The sequence below is a fragment of the Aquarana catesbeiana genome, linkage group LG02 (genome assembly GCF_042186555.1).
Source record: "Aquarana catesbeiana isolate 2022-GZ linkage group LG02, ASM4218655v1, whole genome shotgun sequence".
NCBI classification, from domain to species: domain Eukaryota; kingdom Metazoa; phylum Chordata; class Amphibia; order Anura; family Ranidae; genus Aquarana; species Aquarana catesbeiana.
Genome location: NC_133325.1, coordinates 657368467 through 657385903, shown reverse-complemented (window position 1 = coordinate 657385903; position 17437 = coordinate 657368467). Strand labels below are relative to the sequence as shown.

Genomic DNA, 17437 nt, shown 5'->3' with positions numbered 1-17437 from the left:
TGCATATACTGTAAGTGTTTGAGCTATACTCTAACCTATGCATCACATTCTATGAAAGGGCAGTGCAGATCTTGTCATTGAACTGCTCTTCCTCCATTAACAGAAGGTGATGCATTGTATGGGGTGGGCGTAACGGGCGTTCGGAGAACCCGGAAGTGTCGACAGTTCCCCAGAGTTCTCCAGGAAGCGCTGGGAGGCTCTGGCCACATACTGTACTATAAACTGTACATCAGCGGCTTTACATGAATTAACACCAGACACCTCAACATTGTGAGTGTAATTCTTTTTTACATTAAAACTGTGATCCTTTTTTTTTTTTATCACCATAGAGGTACTGTACAATATTCCTACCATTGATATGAGCTACAGTACTGTATTTTGAAGTGCAGGTTAATTTTTTTTATTTTTAAGAGTACACTTTATACTGTATTTTGTATTGCCGTAATCATTTTTATATGAATAAATGGTTGTGGAACGAATCATCTGAGTTTCCCCTATTTCTTATGGGGAAATTCGGTTTGATATACGAGTGCTTTGAATTACAAGTACGTTTCTGGAACTAATTATGCTTACACTCCAAGGTATTACTGTAGATTTCAGCTTTAAAGAAAACCAGTAGAGAGGGAATATGTTAAGTGCCAATGTTAAGTCCCCTACTATGGCTTTTAATACTTATGTGTCTTTTAATATTTATTTTAACTGCTTCAATACTGGGCACTTTCACCCCCTTTCTGCCCAGTCCAATTTTCAGCTTTCATCGCTGTCACAGTTTGAATGACAATTGCGCGGTCATGCAACGCTATACCCAAATTCAATTTTTATAATTTTTTTCACACAAATAGAGCTTTCTTTTGGTGGTATTTAATCAGTGTTGGGTCTTTTTATTAAAAACAAAAATAGACCGAAAATTTAAAAAAAAAAAAAAAAAAAAAGGTTTTCTTAGTTTCGGTCAGTACATTTTGTAAATAAGTAATTTTTCTCCTTCACTGATGTGCGCTGATGAGCACTGATAGGCTGCACTTATGGGCACTGGTGAGGCGGCACTGAAGGGCACTGATGAGGGGGCACCAATATGCCACACTGATGGGCACTGATAGGTGGCACGGATAGGCGGCACTGATGGGCAAACCCGTATTTACATGTGATCGGATGTGACTGGACACAGCTGATCACATGGGTAAAGAGCCGTATCCTAGGGTCACGGCGTGACCGCCATGCTGCATGCCCTGCAGGCACGCGAGAACAGTGACATTGGGGTGACGTCATATCACACTGCCCTAGAACAAGAGGAGATCCCACTGTTATTTTACTATATGTCAGGCGGGAGGTAATTTATGTACAAAGTTAAAGTGGAAGTCCATGCTAAAACTAAAATCCCTGCATCCACAGACACCCACATTCTAACTCTAACCTATCTAGCTCTATAAAGATAAAATCACTATACATACCTTTTCTGAAGGCGATTCAACCTGATCTCCAGCGGCGGAAGCTCTGCAGAGGACACGGCCGACAACGGCTGTGAAATAAATGGGAAGGGACGTCACCCATAGACTTACTATGGGGCTTCCATTGTCAGACATGTCCTCTGCACCCGCCCACACAGTGAAGACAGCTCAGCGTGGGATCGGGTCTGATTGGTTGCAGAAAAGGTATGTATACTGATTTCTTCTTTACAGGGCTAGATAGGTTAGTGTTAGATCTATAGATGCAGGGATTTTAGTTTTAGCATGGACTTCCACTTTAAAGTGATTGTAAATGCAATTTATTTTTTTAACAACTAACAGATTTATACTTACCTGCTCTGTGCAATGGAATAACACAGAGTGGCCTTGAACCTCCTCTTCTCGAGTCGCCCACCGGTGCTCCTGGCTCCTCTTCAGCAAGTGGGCATCATAGGAAGCCACTTCCTATGGGAGCACTCATGCGGGCTTGCTCCCAAGGCCTGCTGCCTGCGTCACTGGCTTTGATTAACAGAAGTGGGAGCAAAAACTGTTTAGGCTTTATAACCACTTTAATTATGGCGGTTGCTACTGATGATCTGTCTTATATAAAATACTAATTGGCTATTATGCTGATCCAATGACTAATACTTACTCAATCACTGACCTTAACACGTATGCAGATCATGAGATCTGACCCCATTCTGACTGCACTTACTGTACATCTGTTTCTGGTTAGGGGAACAGCCAGGTAAGTTGCGTTTTTAGTAGAATGACTTCTCTTATTACAGATTTCCTTTAACTACATATAAAATACAGTATTTCCCCAGAATCTTGGCCATTCCCAGACTTTACATTTGCTTCTCACTCAGTGGAACTCACTTGACATAAGTAATCCGGTCATCTCTAATCCTATTCATTATTATGTCTCAGTTTCTGAAGCTTCAGCGGTGGCTAATATGCAAATCTCCTAAATCCAGCAAGCAGAATATGTTGTCTGTTCCTGCTCTGCTATATCATTGCTGGGAGTCAGTGGGAGTTGTTCTATGTCCTCCTCCACCGTTAAAACATCAAGACTAATTCACAAAGCAAAAAAAAAAAAAAGTAGAACTCTTACTGCTCTATGGAAGCAGAGACTTTTTATACTTTATATAGACCTGCTTGGCGATATCATGCTACATACAGATCTATTTCTTTAAGTTGTTGTTTTCTGCGCTGTATGCATGCCAAGCTACCACGACATTGTACATCACCATTACTGTTAGCTCTATAACATACCCCTGATGAGAAGATGGCGGGGTTTCCACTCTCCAGCATATCCTCCAGCTCCTCACTCGTTGTGGTTCTACCAGCTGTAAACAGAACAAAGCTTGCATTGCTTTTTTGTACCTCCATTAAAAAAATATAATGGGTTTTTTAAATGTGTTAAGAATAGCAATCATATGAAAAACACAGATGTTGGTTCAACTTTTTAAACCTTAAAGTAGAAGCCCAGTCAAAACCTTTAAACCTACTCCCCCACTCTAATGCCCCGTACACACGGTCGGACTTTGTTCGGACATTCCGACAACAAAATCCTAGGATTTTTTCCGACGGATGTTGGCTCAAACTTGTCTTGCATACACACGGTCACACAAAGTTGTCGGAAAATCCGATCGTTTTAAACGCGGTGACGTAAAACATGTACGTCGGGACTATAAACGGGGCAGTGGCCAATAGCTTTCATCTCTTTATTTATTCTGAGCATGCGTGGCACTTTGTCCGTCGGATTTGTGTACACACGATCGGAATTTCCGACAACGGATTTTGTTGTCGGAAAATTTTATCTCCTGCTCTCCAACTTTGTGTGTCGGAAAATCCGATGGAAAATGTCCGATGGAGCCCACACACGGAGCCCACGGAGCCCACACACGGTCGGAATTTCCGACAACACGCTCCGTGTACGGGGCATAAGCCCTTTGCTAACTACCCCATAAAGCAGGGGTAGGCAACCTCGGCCCTCCAGCTGTTTTGAAACTACAAGTCCCATGAGACATTGCAAGACCCTAACAATCACAGGCATGACTCTTAGAGGCAGAGGCATGATGGGATTTGTAGTTTCACCACAGCTGGAGGGCCGAGGTTTCCTACCCCTGCCATAAAGGAAAGATGTGTATACTTACCTAATCTAAGGCCGCTCCGATCCGTTCACGTGATCGGGTCCCAGCATCGGCTGCAGTGTAGAGGAGAGATGGTGGACAATGGATGCCTCATAGTAAATCTATAGGTAACGTTACCACCCAGGCTCTGCAGCTGCTGTCACTGCACTCTCTCCTTTTTACTGAAGCTGGCAGATGGGGAGTTCATGTGAACGGACTGGAGCCCCCTTAGATTAGGTATGTATACACATCTTTTGTTTACAGGGTAGTTAGCATAGTTAGTTAGGGCTTAGAATGAGGGTGGGGGAAGGTTTAAGCTTAGTTTGGGTTCAACCTGACTTCTACTTTAACTTAAATAACTTGAAGAAATACTTACAAGTGCCTGTTCCTTTATTATGTAATTTGGAATGCTGGCAATAAATTACTCTGGATTTTGAATTTCAAGCTCTGGACACACTCTTCTGGGGTAAGATGCATACTTTTGGCACTTAAAATGAAAGGGAGTAAAGGGATAGGGTCGGCAAAGCTGTGAACTCTGGTCAGGAAATCTCACCAATGGATCCCCTTAGAGATATAAATTAAAATTCCACCAATTGCAAAAAATTATAAATGCACCCATTTTTTTGCATTTGAACCTGCAAAGCATTACAACTGTGATCACTGGACTTTTCCACTAGCTCCTGGTCCATACTGAGGTACAGACATTACTACAGGTATGGAGCTGACATTACCGCACTAGTTCTCCATTGAGAACTACTTAATTTACAATTTGCTGTGAATTAATGAGGGAGCTGTTAAAAATAAACAAGGAAAATGTACGATCTCTCAAGTGGTTTCACAACATTCTTTAGTTCCCCTGCCTCAACTTTTCTTTAACTGCAATATTCTCATGCATTATCTTATTCGTTATTTACAGCTCTCCCATGCCTTCACTGCTCAATTCCTGCAGTCCTCCTGTATGGTTGTCCAATCGGAATTGGAACTGGTGCTCCACTCAGAGTGTGATAAAAAGCCCACCTCTCATCTCTACTCCCATTTCATCTTTGTGTCCTTATCTCCCCTAGATGGGCTTTGAACCCATTGGCAGCTTGACATTCTAGAACTGAACATCGATGATTGGGACGATGTTTGGGATCTACCCTTCTGGACCTTGGTCTCAATACTACTTCACCCCCTAAAGGTTCCACAAGATGAACCCATCCAGTTCATCAGCGTGTTGGAGGTGCGGTAACTCTCTGGGGGACTTCTCCCACATTTTTTGGTCTTGCCCTAGTGTTGTAGGTTACTGGGAAGAGTTGCTGGCCTTGGTTAACCCGGTTACATCTGTCACCATACAACCCTCCATGGGAGTTTGCTTGTTAGGCCTAGTTGAATCTCTAGTATCAACTGTAGCAGAGTGAACTGATCTTTTTTACGCTAGGAAGTCCATTACGATGAAGATTTACAGTTTTTATTTTTACTTTGACTATTGTTTTTTAAGGTATTTATGTCTGTTAGTATAAGCAGCACCCCCACACCTATCACAGGGTGTAACCCTTGCCTCTCTGACCTGATTTCTATAATCAATGTCACGTTTGCCTGTATGAGTTTGTTTAATGCCGCGTACACACGGTCGGACTTTACGGCGGACTTTGCCCGGCGGATTTTTCGACGTACTTTCCGACGGACTTTGTGAATGAACGGACTTGCCTACACACAATCCACCAAAGTCCGTCGAATTCGTACGTGATGACGTACGACCGGACTAAAACAAGGAAGTTCATAGCCAGTAGCCAATAGCTGCCCTAGCGTGCCTTTTTGTCCGTCGAACTAGCATACAGACGAGCGGACTTTTTGACCGGACTCGATTTCAACGGATAAATTTTAAACAAGTTTAAAATCTAAGTCCGTCCAACTTTTGAGAAAACAAAGTCCGCTGGAGCCCACACACATCGAATTGTCCGACGAAATCCAGTCCGCCGGGCAAAGTCCGCCGTAAAATCCGCTCGTGTGTACGCGGCATAACTGTTGTTTTGGTTTATGTTTATTAACTTAATAAAAAGATTTTCAAAAGAAAAAAAAAAAAAACTAGAAAGATTTAGGGACATGTGGGTGGGATGGATGTACTACTCCTGTAATTGCAGATACTTGACAAACATGTGTACTGGGAGTATTCAGGCCTTTCATGGCAACATAACTTTTCTCCAATATCTATTGATACTTGAAACTGACCATAGAGTAGAGCTCACCCACACAGTTCATTTAAGATGGCCGTTAGTCTTAGGTCTCATGACCATTACCAGTGCTTCCTGGCACATGGTACTTGTTCCATTTCTGTACATGTGTTCATGTGCACTTGTTACTTCTCCTCGTACTAATCTTATCACTACATTGAGTTTCTTGTCGATATTGATATGCTTATAGCTTAGACGACATGGTTCAGAGCACTCGAGTTTGTAATTTGGAGAGTGCTCACAATAAACCCGTTGCAGGTCATTCGACTGTATTTCTTGTCAATGCCAGATATTGTTATGTAAATCTACCTTGTATAACGAATGTCAAATGTATATCCATATATTTTTTAAACCAAATAAAGCTGCAGACATTGTCCTGGTATAATCACTTAAAGTCCAGTGACGTACCGGTACGTCGATGAAGCTAAAGTGTTAAAAGCAAGTAGCTCCTAGGGCAGAGTATGGAACTGACAAAAGGCTCAAATGATTATAATGGATTATTTTAACTCCACTCAAAACCTTGTCGTAGTTTGTCACCAACTCCAATGGCTACTTTCCTGATTTAAAGTCACAGATATCCCCAGCCTCAAGCTAGTGTTATTTTAAGCAGTAATGTTTGTGAATTGACTTATGTGAATTTCATCATAGGAACCATGAAAAAGGCGGTAAATATCATAATAGCAGTAGTAGTGGTAAAACAACACTGCTTACAGCACATGCTATATGAAAAGCATGTGGTTCACCTTGGGAAATATATTGGTATATCAGGAAAACTGCCGAGCTAGATAAAAACAGCCTTGTGAACTGAGCCTAAAATCCTGAAAGTTCCAGAAAGCCATGGAAGCAACGGAAGAGTATAGCTCTTTTCTGAGTCTTCTCTGGGGGAGTATGGGGGAATTTTATAACACAGAGATAAGCAACAATCATTAGCACCATGCAAACCTTTTGCCTACAGGGTGATCTACTTATTAGTGCTCCAACTCCATGGTATTCTATGGCATTAACAGGATATTTCTCATTCCTGATATAAATAATACACTAGCCCTGCAAACCTTAGTACAACCTCTGGCAGAGCTCAAGGGCATAATCAGTCCAGAGGGACAGCCCTCCTTCTCCTCTTCTCCCTTCCAGCATCGGGCACCTAGCACACTGTCACTTTAGATATGTGCTCTTGCAGGAGTGATGTCTCCTTTGCTGGAAACCAATCGTCATTTTCTCAGCTGACTGATGTCTTCCAGGGACATAAGAGTGCTTTAAAAATTAAGGAGCAGTGGGGTGCTATAACAGCCAATAAGTTAAAGGCTTGTCATTGTTTAATGGGAATCTATATTCTGTTTAATTTTGGATATGTGTGCGTGAGAATGTGCTTAAAGGAGATCTTTGGCCTATTTTAACCACATCAGCCCCGGAAGGTTTTACCCCCTTCCTGATCAGAGCACTTTTTGCGATTCGCACTGCGTCGCTTTAACTGACAATTGCGCGCCTGTGCGATGTTACACCAAAACAATTGACGTCCTTTTTTTCCCCACAAATAGAGCTTTCTTTTGGTGGTCACCTCTGTGGTTTTTATTTTTTGCACTATAAACAAAAAAAGAGCAACAATTTTGAAAAAAAAAAGCAATATTTTTTACTTTTTGCTATAATAAATATCCCCAAAAAATATATAAAAAACACTTTTTTACTCAGTTTGCACTATAAACAAAAAAAGAGCGACAATTTAAAAAAAAAAAAAAAACGCAATTTTTTTTACTTTTTGCTATAATATCCCCTAAAAATATATAAAAAAAAACAATTTTTTCCTCAGTTTAGGCCGATATGTATTCTTCTACATATTTTTGGTAAAAAAAAAAAAAAAATCGCAATAAGCGTATATTGATTGGTATGCGCAAAAGTTATAGCGTTTACAAAATACGGGATAGATTTCTGGCATTTTTATTATTTTTTTTTTTAGTAATGGCGGTGGTCTGCGATTTTTATCATGACTGCAACATTGCGGTGGACACATCGGACACTTTTGAAACTATTTTGGGACCATTGTCAGTTATACAGCGATCAGTACTATAAAAATGCACCGATTACTGTATAAATGACACTGGCAGGGAAGGGGTTAAACACTAGGGGGCGATCAAGGGGTTAAGTGTGTCCTAGAGAGTGACTGTAACTGCGGGGGGGATGGGCTCACTACAACATGACAGAGATCACTGCTCCCGATAACAGGGAGCAGTAGATCTCTGTCATGTTGCTAGGCAGAACAGGGAAATGGCTTGTTTACATAGGCATCTCCCCGTTCTGCCACTCCGTGATACGATCACGGGACACCGGCGGACACAGAGTCCATGGGTCCCGCGAGCACGGTCACGCAGTACGCGGCAGGCGCGCGCACCCACTAGCCCCGCAAATTAAAAGGGATGTACAGGTACACCCATTTGCCCATCGCTGCCATTGTGCCGACGTATAACAGCGTGCGGCGGTCGGCAAGTGGTTAATTAGTTTTATATAAAGTTGACTTCTGTCCATCCCATCCTGAGATTTACACAGCCCTATCACACAGCACAGTCAGTCAGCATGGAGACAGGATTTTTATCTGCTGCAGTTGAGCCAAACTTTTTTTTTTGTGTTGAATAAAGTACAGACAAGTTACTTATTTCATGTTTAGAGGATGGACATTTTGTCTATACACACTCACACATTTACCATGTCTTTTTATTATTTTTACCTGTGAGAATTGTAAAAGGACCAACACATTTTATCAGAATAAAAAAAGAAAAAAAAAAAAAAAAAAAAAAAAGTATAGATGGGTTAAAACCCGAAATTTGTTGCCTTCTTTGTCCAACTGGAGAGATTTCAGTTTACTTCCTGTCCTAAAGACACAACAGGAGATGAGAGGAATTCTGTTCCTAAGCTGTTGTCATGAGAACTAGTGTCCCCATTGGAATATTTTCCCCTCGCCTCTTGTTCTTTTAAGAACATTTTGATTTTCCATCATTTATGGTCTGACTGAGAATGGTTACCGGGACTAAAGTAGCCCATAGATGAGCTATTTTTTTTGTTACACCTGCGAGTTCATTATTCTGAAAAGATTATGGTCTTAAAAGAGGGGGAGACTGGCTGGTGTATCTTATATTGGAGGGTACTTGGGTATTCATGATGATCAGCCAGTTATTTTTTGTTTATGGCTATATGAGAAATATATATGTGTTTTAGTGTTTGGTATATTTCAATTGGATTTTTTCTTCTTCTATAAGAATGATTTAAGAGGTTATTTGGATAATTGCATTTCTAGAAGGTTGTTTGGATAATTACATTTCTAGAAGGTTTATAATTATATTGATATTTAATTGTAACTGAGAAATTGGATTGCAGTTGTTGGTATTGTAAAAGAAATGTCTAAAAACAAATACAAATGATTGCAGAAAAAAACCTGCAGGTTGAACAAAAAAGAAATGACATTCCCCAATCCACGCACTTGATGTGGATGGGGGTATCTTCTCGCTGAACCTTTGTATTCTGACACCAGGTAGACTTCCCCACCCTCAGAATACACCATTAGTACAGAGGTCAATCAGTAGATAGACTTCTGTACAAACAAAGTGCCCATACATGGATTGAAATTCGGCCAGTTCAGTAAGAAATTTTGATCCATGTATGGCCTGCTTAACAGAGGAATAAAACTACCTAGCCGGAGACACAGACAACAGTAAAACATGACAGTGGTTCGAAAGCTGGCCATAGATGGATCAAAATTGGGCCAGTTCAGCAGGGACTGGCTGAATTGCAATCCATCTAAGGCTGTACCCGTTTAAGAGCAATTGATTTAAGGACCGACTGCTCTCAAATGGCCTTGTTGGAAAATGCTTTCTAGATCGGCGCTGTAGGGCTGATCAGTGTATTCTGGTGGTGGGGGCGTCCGCACTGTCACAATACAACGACGCAACGAGGAGGATTCCCTTATCCACCTGAAAAGTGTGGATGGGGAAATCGTTTTTTTTTTTTTTTGGATCAGCCTGCTGGCTGATCAAAAAACAAACAATCGATCCACCTATGGGCCAGCTTTATTCTTCCCTTTTCCATCCAACAAAAATAAAAATGTTGGCTTTATAAACACTTTACACACTACCCAACCTGCAATGCCTCAAACAGGAGACTGTTAAGGAAATGGCCAGAGTCTGAATGTGTCAATTAACAACCTCCTTCCTGTCCAGGCCATTTTTTAGGTTTCAGCACTGTATAGTTTGACTGACAATTACTACTACTTTTTTTTGAGACAGATAAAGCTTTCTTTTGGTGGTATTTTATAACCACTGCAACTTTTCTTTTTTTTTACCATACAAAGGAAAAAAAATAAGAAAAAAATTGAAAAAAATGTTTTCCTTTAGTCTGTTATAAAACACATCAAAAATAAAAATGCCAAAATAGGAAAAAAAAAACACCCCAAAAAATCACCTCTTTTTGGAAAGTAGACATCCCAAAGTGAACTGAGTTTTTGCTACAATTTTTTGGGTAATGAACAAACATGCATGCATTGAGGTGGTTACAACATGGAGCTTGTTGCACTAGACACTTTAAATGTATAGGTCATACACAGAGAGATCAGAACATGAAGGGGTTCATATACAGTTCACACATAGTAGGAGGATTTCTAAAAATCTAACAGATTCCTCAATCCATCTACATCTAATCAGATGCAGGCGAAGTTTAGTTGAAAAAATTCCCATCTGGCTCCTTTGATTTTCTGATTCAGGGATGTTAGATGGGAAGGGAAAGAGAGGGGCACTCGTATTTTGAATTTCAGACAGTTCCTTAGGGACCAGCCAAAATTCACATATGTATGGCCAGTTTATCACCTGCTCTCTGTCTTGTTTCCATCACATATATTGCTACTGTGGAAAACTCTACATAGCTTAGTTCTATTAGATGTATTATCTTGCCTATCTATTTGATCACTATAGACTTATTACATGCAACTAAAAATCATTATACGTAAATTATATGCCACTACAAATTTTAATTCAGGCAAAAGATATCCAAGTTTCCACTGATTGCTAAGGTTTATTGCAAGTCATTGCAATTTACACCATTTAATTAAATGAAACCTACTGTGTATTAAACCTTTTGTCATTTACATAGCTCTGCAAATGTTTTTAAATAGCACAACAATTCTATGAAAATAATATGAAAGGATAAGTACTTTGAGAATTACCCTGCATTATTGAAACAGAAATTAAAGTCATAATTAAAAAAAAAGTATATGCACTGCCTCTCTCCTCAAAAAAATGTTTGGATATAGATATTCCTTTACATATAATATATAAAAATTGGCATTTTTCTACAAATATTTAGGCTGACCATACACTATACAACCTGATCTAATATGGATATGTCCTAAAATGAAATGTAAATGTAAGCAAAGTATTATAAAAATTAGTATTATTTAACACATTCATCTTTTTCTGGCATTTTCCTAGAAATAATTTGTGCATAGGTATTTCTCAAAAAATATTTAAACATTGGTATTCCACTTGCAATTTTATTCAAGTCTAGATCTCCATGTTGGTGAAAAATGTTTATTCCTGTGATTAAAAATGTCAACATTACATTGGTCATAAGCCTGAGCCCTTTCACATTCCATCACCATACATCTTCAACTTGTGGGTTCTGTACAACAAACTGGATAAGTGAACTTGTGTCAAATCGGAAGAGTCAAAGGACTAAAACTTACTGATTTCTAGCTGTCTCTGGATGCGGCCTTTGCAGCGTTCACGATAATCCGACTGCGTAGCATTATATTCCGACATCACTTCTACAAACTTACGAGACAGTGTTGAATGCTGGAAAGACAAAAAGTTAAAAATAATCAATTTGGTGGATAGAAGAAGCTCTCCAAGGATTGGTGGCCTCTTTGCTCAAGTAGGAACTGTGTGTTCAAGGAGAAAAGCAGAATGTATAAAGTCCAGATTTAATTTCATTCATAGAAAACCAACATGTTTCAGGGGATCAAAGGGTCCCCATTCATTGGGGCTTAGTAATGTTAAACGAAGCACGTATTGGGCTGATAAAATTGGAGGGATCCTGAGTGGCAATTAGTAAAATCGCTTTAGATTTTGGTCATGCAATATTTTTTACGGCAACACATTAGTGTGAAAGAGCTCAAGATCCTGCCTTCCACAGTAGTAGTGCACTTTAGCATGAGCAAAGGTACCTTACAAAATATTGGTACATGTAAGATATTGTGTGTTTTACTGCCCACATATTTTTTCTATGGCCAGCCTTTCTAATGCAGCCTGAAACGAATAAAAAAGTATGTCAAATGCATGTAAAACAAATGATAATTTTCAGAACAAGCGTTTATGGGGTTTAATATACAGCAAGCACAATTCATGTAATTTTTAAAGATATTTTTTTATGTGCTAATAGTTTAAAAACTCATGTAGCATGGCAGTAATACCAAAGCTCCTCTATATAAAAATTGTCAAGGGTTTTACACTTGAGATCAACCTTGTGGAAAAGCACCATACAGGTCCTTGTTACTTCTGTATGACAGGCATGCATGGTAAGGTCACAACAGATGGAAGTTACCAGATAAATCATTCAAGTACACAAGTGGGATTTTCAGACACAACCCTGACCTAATACCTGTGTCTTCCTGATGCGCAAATCAGCGGAGGAACGGTTCAGGGCTTCCTCTTGTTCGATACTTTGTTCAATATCTGGCAGAGAGGACACAAGGTTCTAGTTCAGACAGGAATTTCAAGTCATTTAAAAAAGGATGTCTACAATAAAAGCTGTCTCTAATGTATTTTTATTATAAAATATGGATCTTCTTATGAACCTCCAGTAGAGCACAAATGTCCCATCAAGAAGGGTTTTAAAATGCAATTTATTAATACTTTCTTCCTTTCCACCCTATCCACCTCATCACTGCTAACAGTAAAAATTATGTCCCAAGCACACACACTGCCTGCTTTACTGCTTTACCTGCCCAAGGCTGAACAGCATTTACAGCCCTCAGGTCACATAAGTCTCACTATGTGCACGAGCCAGTTGCTGCCACACAACGCAATAGCCATAGTCAACATATGGCATCCAGGAATTCCATAAATATCTACACTAGCATCCAGCACATGTGCATCATAGAGTGTATAGTGCTGGGGTCAAGTCAGGCCAGGAAGTATGTATGCATGTGAGGTAAGATTCCAAGGCTCACTTACACCTCACCATTGTAGAAGTTCCTGCAACACATGTAAGGTGCATTAGCATGTTGTGGTGCTATTCACAGTCATAGCATTCTAATGAACCAACAACGACCATGCATTACAGCGTACCACAACATGCAGTAACGCCCTTGTTAGGTTGTGGTGCGCTGCATACTGTAAGAAAAAGTTGTACATGTCCAATTTTTTTAGTCCATTCTGGTGCATTCGCAGCCCCATTCATGCAAATGTGTGCCCAAATACAACATGTGATACATTGGAGGGTTGTTAATCCTGTTGTTCGCAGTCATGAGAAGGGATACAAAAGGAAGTATAACAAGATGGACACTTTAAAGGGTCAGAATCTTTAAAACATAATATTCACAGGAAAACTGAACTATGATTAATTTATATAACCCCCCATTCCATCTGAATCTACACCTAGTACCTAAAAGGCAGGTTTGGAGAAAGTAGGGTCAGGTTTTGTTTGCCATCAGAGGGATTCACTCTGTTTTGGTGACCATTGTCACCAAGACAGAAAGTGATTGGAGATCCAAAATTTTACAGTTCACTGCAACTAAAGGTGGACATCGGTTTCAGTGACAACCATCTAAAGCCTAGTACACATTAGTAGAAAACCAGAAAAAAATATCAGTATTCTGAATAATTGTTCGATTTCTGTTTGCCAATATCCTGTTTTCAAGAGCCGATATCGACTGTTCAGAGCTAACTACGTTCATTTGACGAAACTTTCCAAAGAAAGATACTAGGAAATTTTTCTTGTTAGCAGAACAAAATGATTTTTGTTTAACGATTACAGTATTTGTCCTTAAAAAAGTGAATGAGCAAGACCGTGCATGATTGAAAACAATGATCTACCCTGAAACGTAGCTACATACATAGAAAGATTTCCCCTGTTGTTCGAAAATTTTCGTACCAGTGATGGCATTCTCGTTTTTAGCATGGTACGAACAATCAGGGGAAAGTCAGACAACCGTTCCTCTGATTTTCTAATAACGTGTACTAGGCTTAAGACAAGACTTTCCCTCACTTTGAAAAGATTTATTCTATTTTCCTGTTGTGTCTCTGTGAAGGGAAATCTCCCCAATGGGACACAGACTAAAAAAAAAAAACTAAGAGGCGTGATAACTATTCCCTACTCTAAAAAGTTTTTCCTTAATGTAGTTTATTGTAGCATAATGGGTCAAACCACTTAGCAATTCATATTCAAAAACCTTCAGCATTCCCATCTCCACCAGAAAAGCCAGCCTTTCCATGTTACAAACTATAAGGGATAAGTTCACCTTTAAAAAAAAAAAAATGCATATTTTTTTGCAGTTAAAAAAAATGTGCATTTATAATTTTTTTGTATGGAGCCTGCAGAGCATTGTACCCATAATCAGCAGAACGCAGGTTCTCCTGCAGACTCTCAGCATAGCTGTTTGCTCGTACCTCGTATGGGCAGGCAGTCACCGGAGAGCACAAAGATCAATGGACTATGAGCACAAGCGCTCTTGTAGTACGTGGAGAACTACAAGCTGCAATGGCTGACAGTATTTTTAGGCATTCATTCACAGGAAACTGTAAATAAATGACGCGGCCAAGTGGGCAGAGCCCCGGACGACCGCGCTGTTTTCAAATTCTGACAGCTAGTACGGCAAAAGGATCCCCAACTGTCACAGGGGGTGGGGTGGGGGGAGAGGCTGCAGATGCTGGAACATGTTACATGTTCCACTCTAAAAACGGATTGAACATGTAACATGTTCTAAAGGTAAACTTATCCTTTAATTTTCTACTAAGCTTATCTACTCTTCCCCTATTAGACACTATTCATTTTAATTACTGCACTTTTTTTTTTTTTGCAGCAGAGAAAAATATCCTAGCAGTAAGTATTTCCTAAAATTAAATTATACAACTAAAGCCAAACCTTTTTTAAGTTTTGGATGTTGTGGTGAGGTTTTGGAATCCCTGCCAGGTTTTTATCACTGTCTGTGTGGTCGCTGGGAAGATTTAATCTCTCTACATGTCCTGGTGACCATTTTCACTGCCAAAAAGCAATGAGTTGTCATCAGAACAGGAAAAGACAGCAAAGTCTTGAATTGGGACACGTGTTCCAGTGATAAGAGGGGATTTCCCTAAATTTGGAGTGTTTTCCTCTCACTTCCTGATGTGTCTCTGGGACTGGAAATCTCCTTTGAGATTCAGACAAGGGGAAAAAAAAACAAACAAAAAAAAAAACGACATGACAAGGGCTCAATTAAAGTGGTTGTAAACCCCTTACATAATATACCCAGTGAAGTGACTGGCAACAGGTGAAACACAGAGATGAAACAAATTCCCCTACATACTCTGTACCTGTTTATCTGCAGTCTTCTCTTCTCTACATCCGTTCAAAGTCCACAATTTATAAGCTGGTCAGCATTTAGAAAAAAGGGGCGGAGAGCTTAAGTTACACTCTGCAGAGCACAGGGAGGAGAGCTCAGAGAGCTGATAGGAGGGAAGGGATATACACCCCCTCCACACAGCACATAGGAATAGAGCTGAGGCTGTGAATTAGCTGGAGCTTCCTCCCCTGCCACCTTTTTTCTCTTGGTGTCAGGAAACATTTTCAGAAGTGATTCATGCTGATAGCAGAGGAACAAAGCAGCTGACAGAAATGACACTTAGTGCTTTTAATTGAGACAAGTACACTAGGGAATTGATTTGTTCATATTTCATGTCTGAGGTTTACAACCACCAAGATTTGGCTTTATATACACTTTAAATTCAAGCCAAACTTTCAGCCAAAATCCATGCTATGCAAATGTACGTTTCAGCGAACACAACACACTAGGACAGATATTTCAAACCTGACAGGTCCACTTTAAACTAATCTCACATTTAATACAAGAGTTAAAGTGGATGTAAACCCTTAGATATACTCAGTGAAGTGAACAGTCTCAGATGATAGACAGAGACGAAACAAATCTCCCAAATAAGTTTTACATGTATATCTGCTATCTTCAGCCTTCCACATTCTTTAGAAAGTGCACATCATGTTAGAAATCTTTCTTCCTGTTTCAGCAGTGGGAGGAGAGTCTGGGCTTACACTGTGTGAGAGCTGACTGGAGGAAAGACCCCCCCCCTCCACATGGGCAGAGGAATGAAGAAACTTGCAGAGCTGTGCTGTGAATAGACAAGCTCTCTCACTTATCTCTAAGTTACCTCCCCAACACAAATTTCTCCTGTGTCAGAGAGCTTGTCAGAGGTTATCATGCTGATAACCGAGGAATGGAGCAGCAGAAAGATACGGGACTTAGAGCTTTGGAGAGAGATAAGTAAACACTACAGACAGATGCGCCCAGGTCAGATTTCATGAATCGGGTTTACATCCACTTTAAGGCTTACATTTGTGTGGTGTGTTAACGCATGTTAAGTTGCATGTTAATGCAAACCTCCCAACATTTTGAGATGGGAATGAGGGACACCTACTAGCAAACATATGTAGGCATAGCGCATGCCCCCTGCCATGCCCCTTAAAGGGGACATAACCAAAAAAAAAAAAAAGTTAATAAAATCCACAAGTGCTTTTTTTTACCACTAATATTCCTTTATATTGGCTTTTAAAATTAACAGTTGCAGCAATTTGGAATTTGGATGAAAGGTTTAGCACTGGGAAACACTTTTTGAAAGATAAAAAGTGCATTTTATATACAACTATTTAGATCAGACCAAAATGAGGGACAAATGAGGAGGAATGAGGGACAGAGTCACATTGCGCCAAATCAGGGACAGTCCCTTGAAATCAGAGACAGTTGGGAGCTATGGTTAATGTGTATTGCATTAAGGCGGCCTATTAGCTTCTGAAGCACTAAAGGCCCGTACACACGATCGGACTTTTTGACAACAAACATGCAAATTAGCTGTTTTGGAGCAACATCCAACCGTGTGTACGCTCCATTGGACAAACCTTTTCTGTTTCCTTCAGACTTTTGTTGGCTGTGCGAACGGACAAACTTTCTGGCAACAAAAGTCTGATGGAGCAAAGTCTGATTGTGTGTACACAAAAGTATCAGACTTTTGTACAAACTACAGTACGCGGCCGCGAGAATGTTTCCAGCGCGAACCCATCGCGCTGGTTCTCGGCGACAGGGCACTATACATCTCACGCTGGCTGCAATAGGAAAAACACATTTTCCTACTGCAGCGAGCGTGAGAGGGAATTCCCCTCTGGGGGCATACCAGGTCCTTAGGTCTGGTATGGATTTAAAGGGGAACCCCCTACGCCGAAAAAACGGCATGGGGGTCCCCCCCAAAGTCCATACCAGACCCTTATCCGAGCACGCAGCCCGGTCGATCAGGAAAGGGGGTGGGGACGAGCGGCGGACGAGCGGCGCCCCCCCCCTGAGCCGTACCAGGCGGCTAGGGTTGTCGGGAAGAGGCCCTTGTCCTCATCAACATGGGGGGGTGGGTGCTTT

General features: G+C 40.4%; 1 protein-coding gene across 1 annotated transcript in view; it reads right to left on the bottom strand.

The window, feature by feature from the left end:
- Positions 1–17437, bottom strand: part of STX1A (syntaxin 1A) — a 206505-nt gene that overhangs the window by 9635 nt on the left and 179433 nt on the right. Inside the window, exons 5-7 of the mRNA XM_073616574.1 lie at positions 12424–12497; positions 11510–11618; positions 2718–2791 (exon numbers count right to left, since the gene is read on the bottom strand). Coding sequence (XP_073472675.1) covers positions 2718–2791; positions 11510–11618; positions 12424–12497 — 257 coding nt within the window. The remainder of the gene's footprint in view (positions 1–2717; positions 2792–11509; positions 11619–12423; positions 12498–17437) is intronic.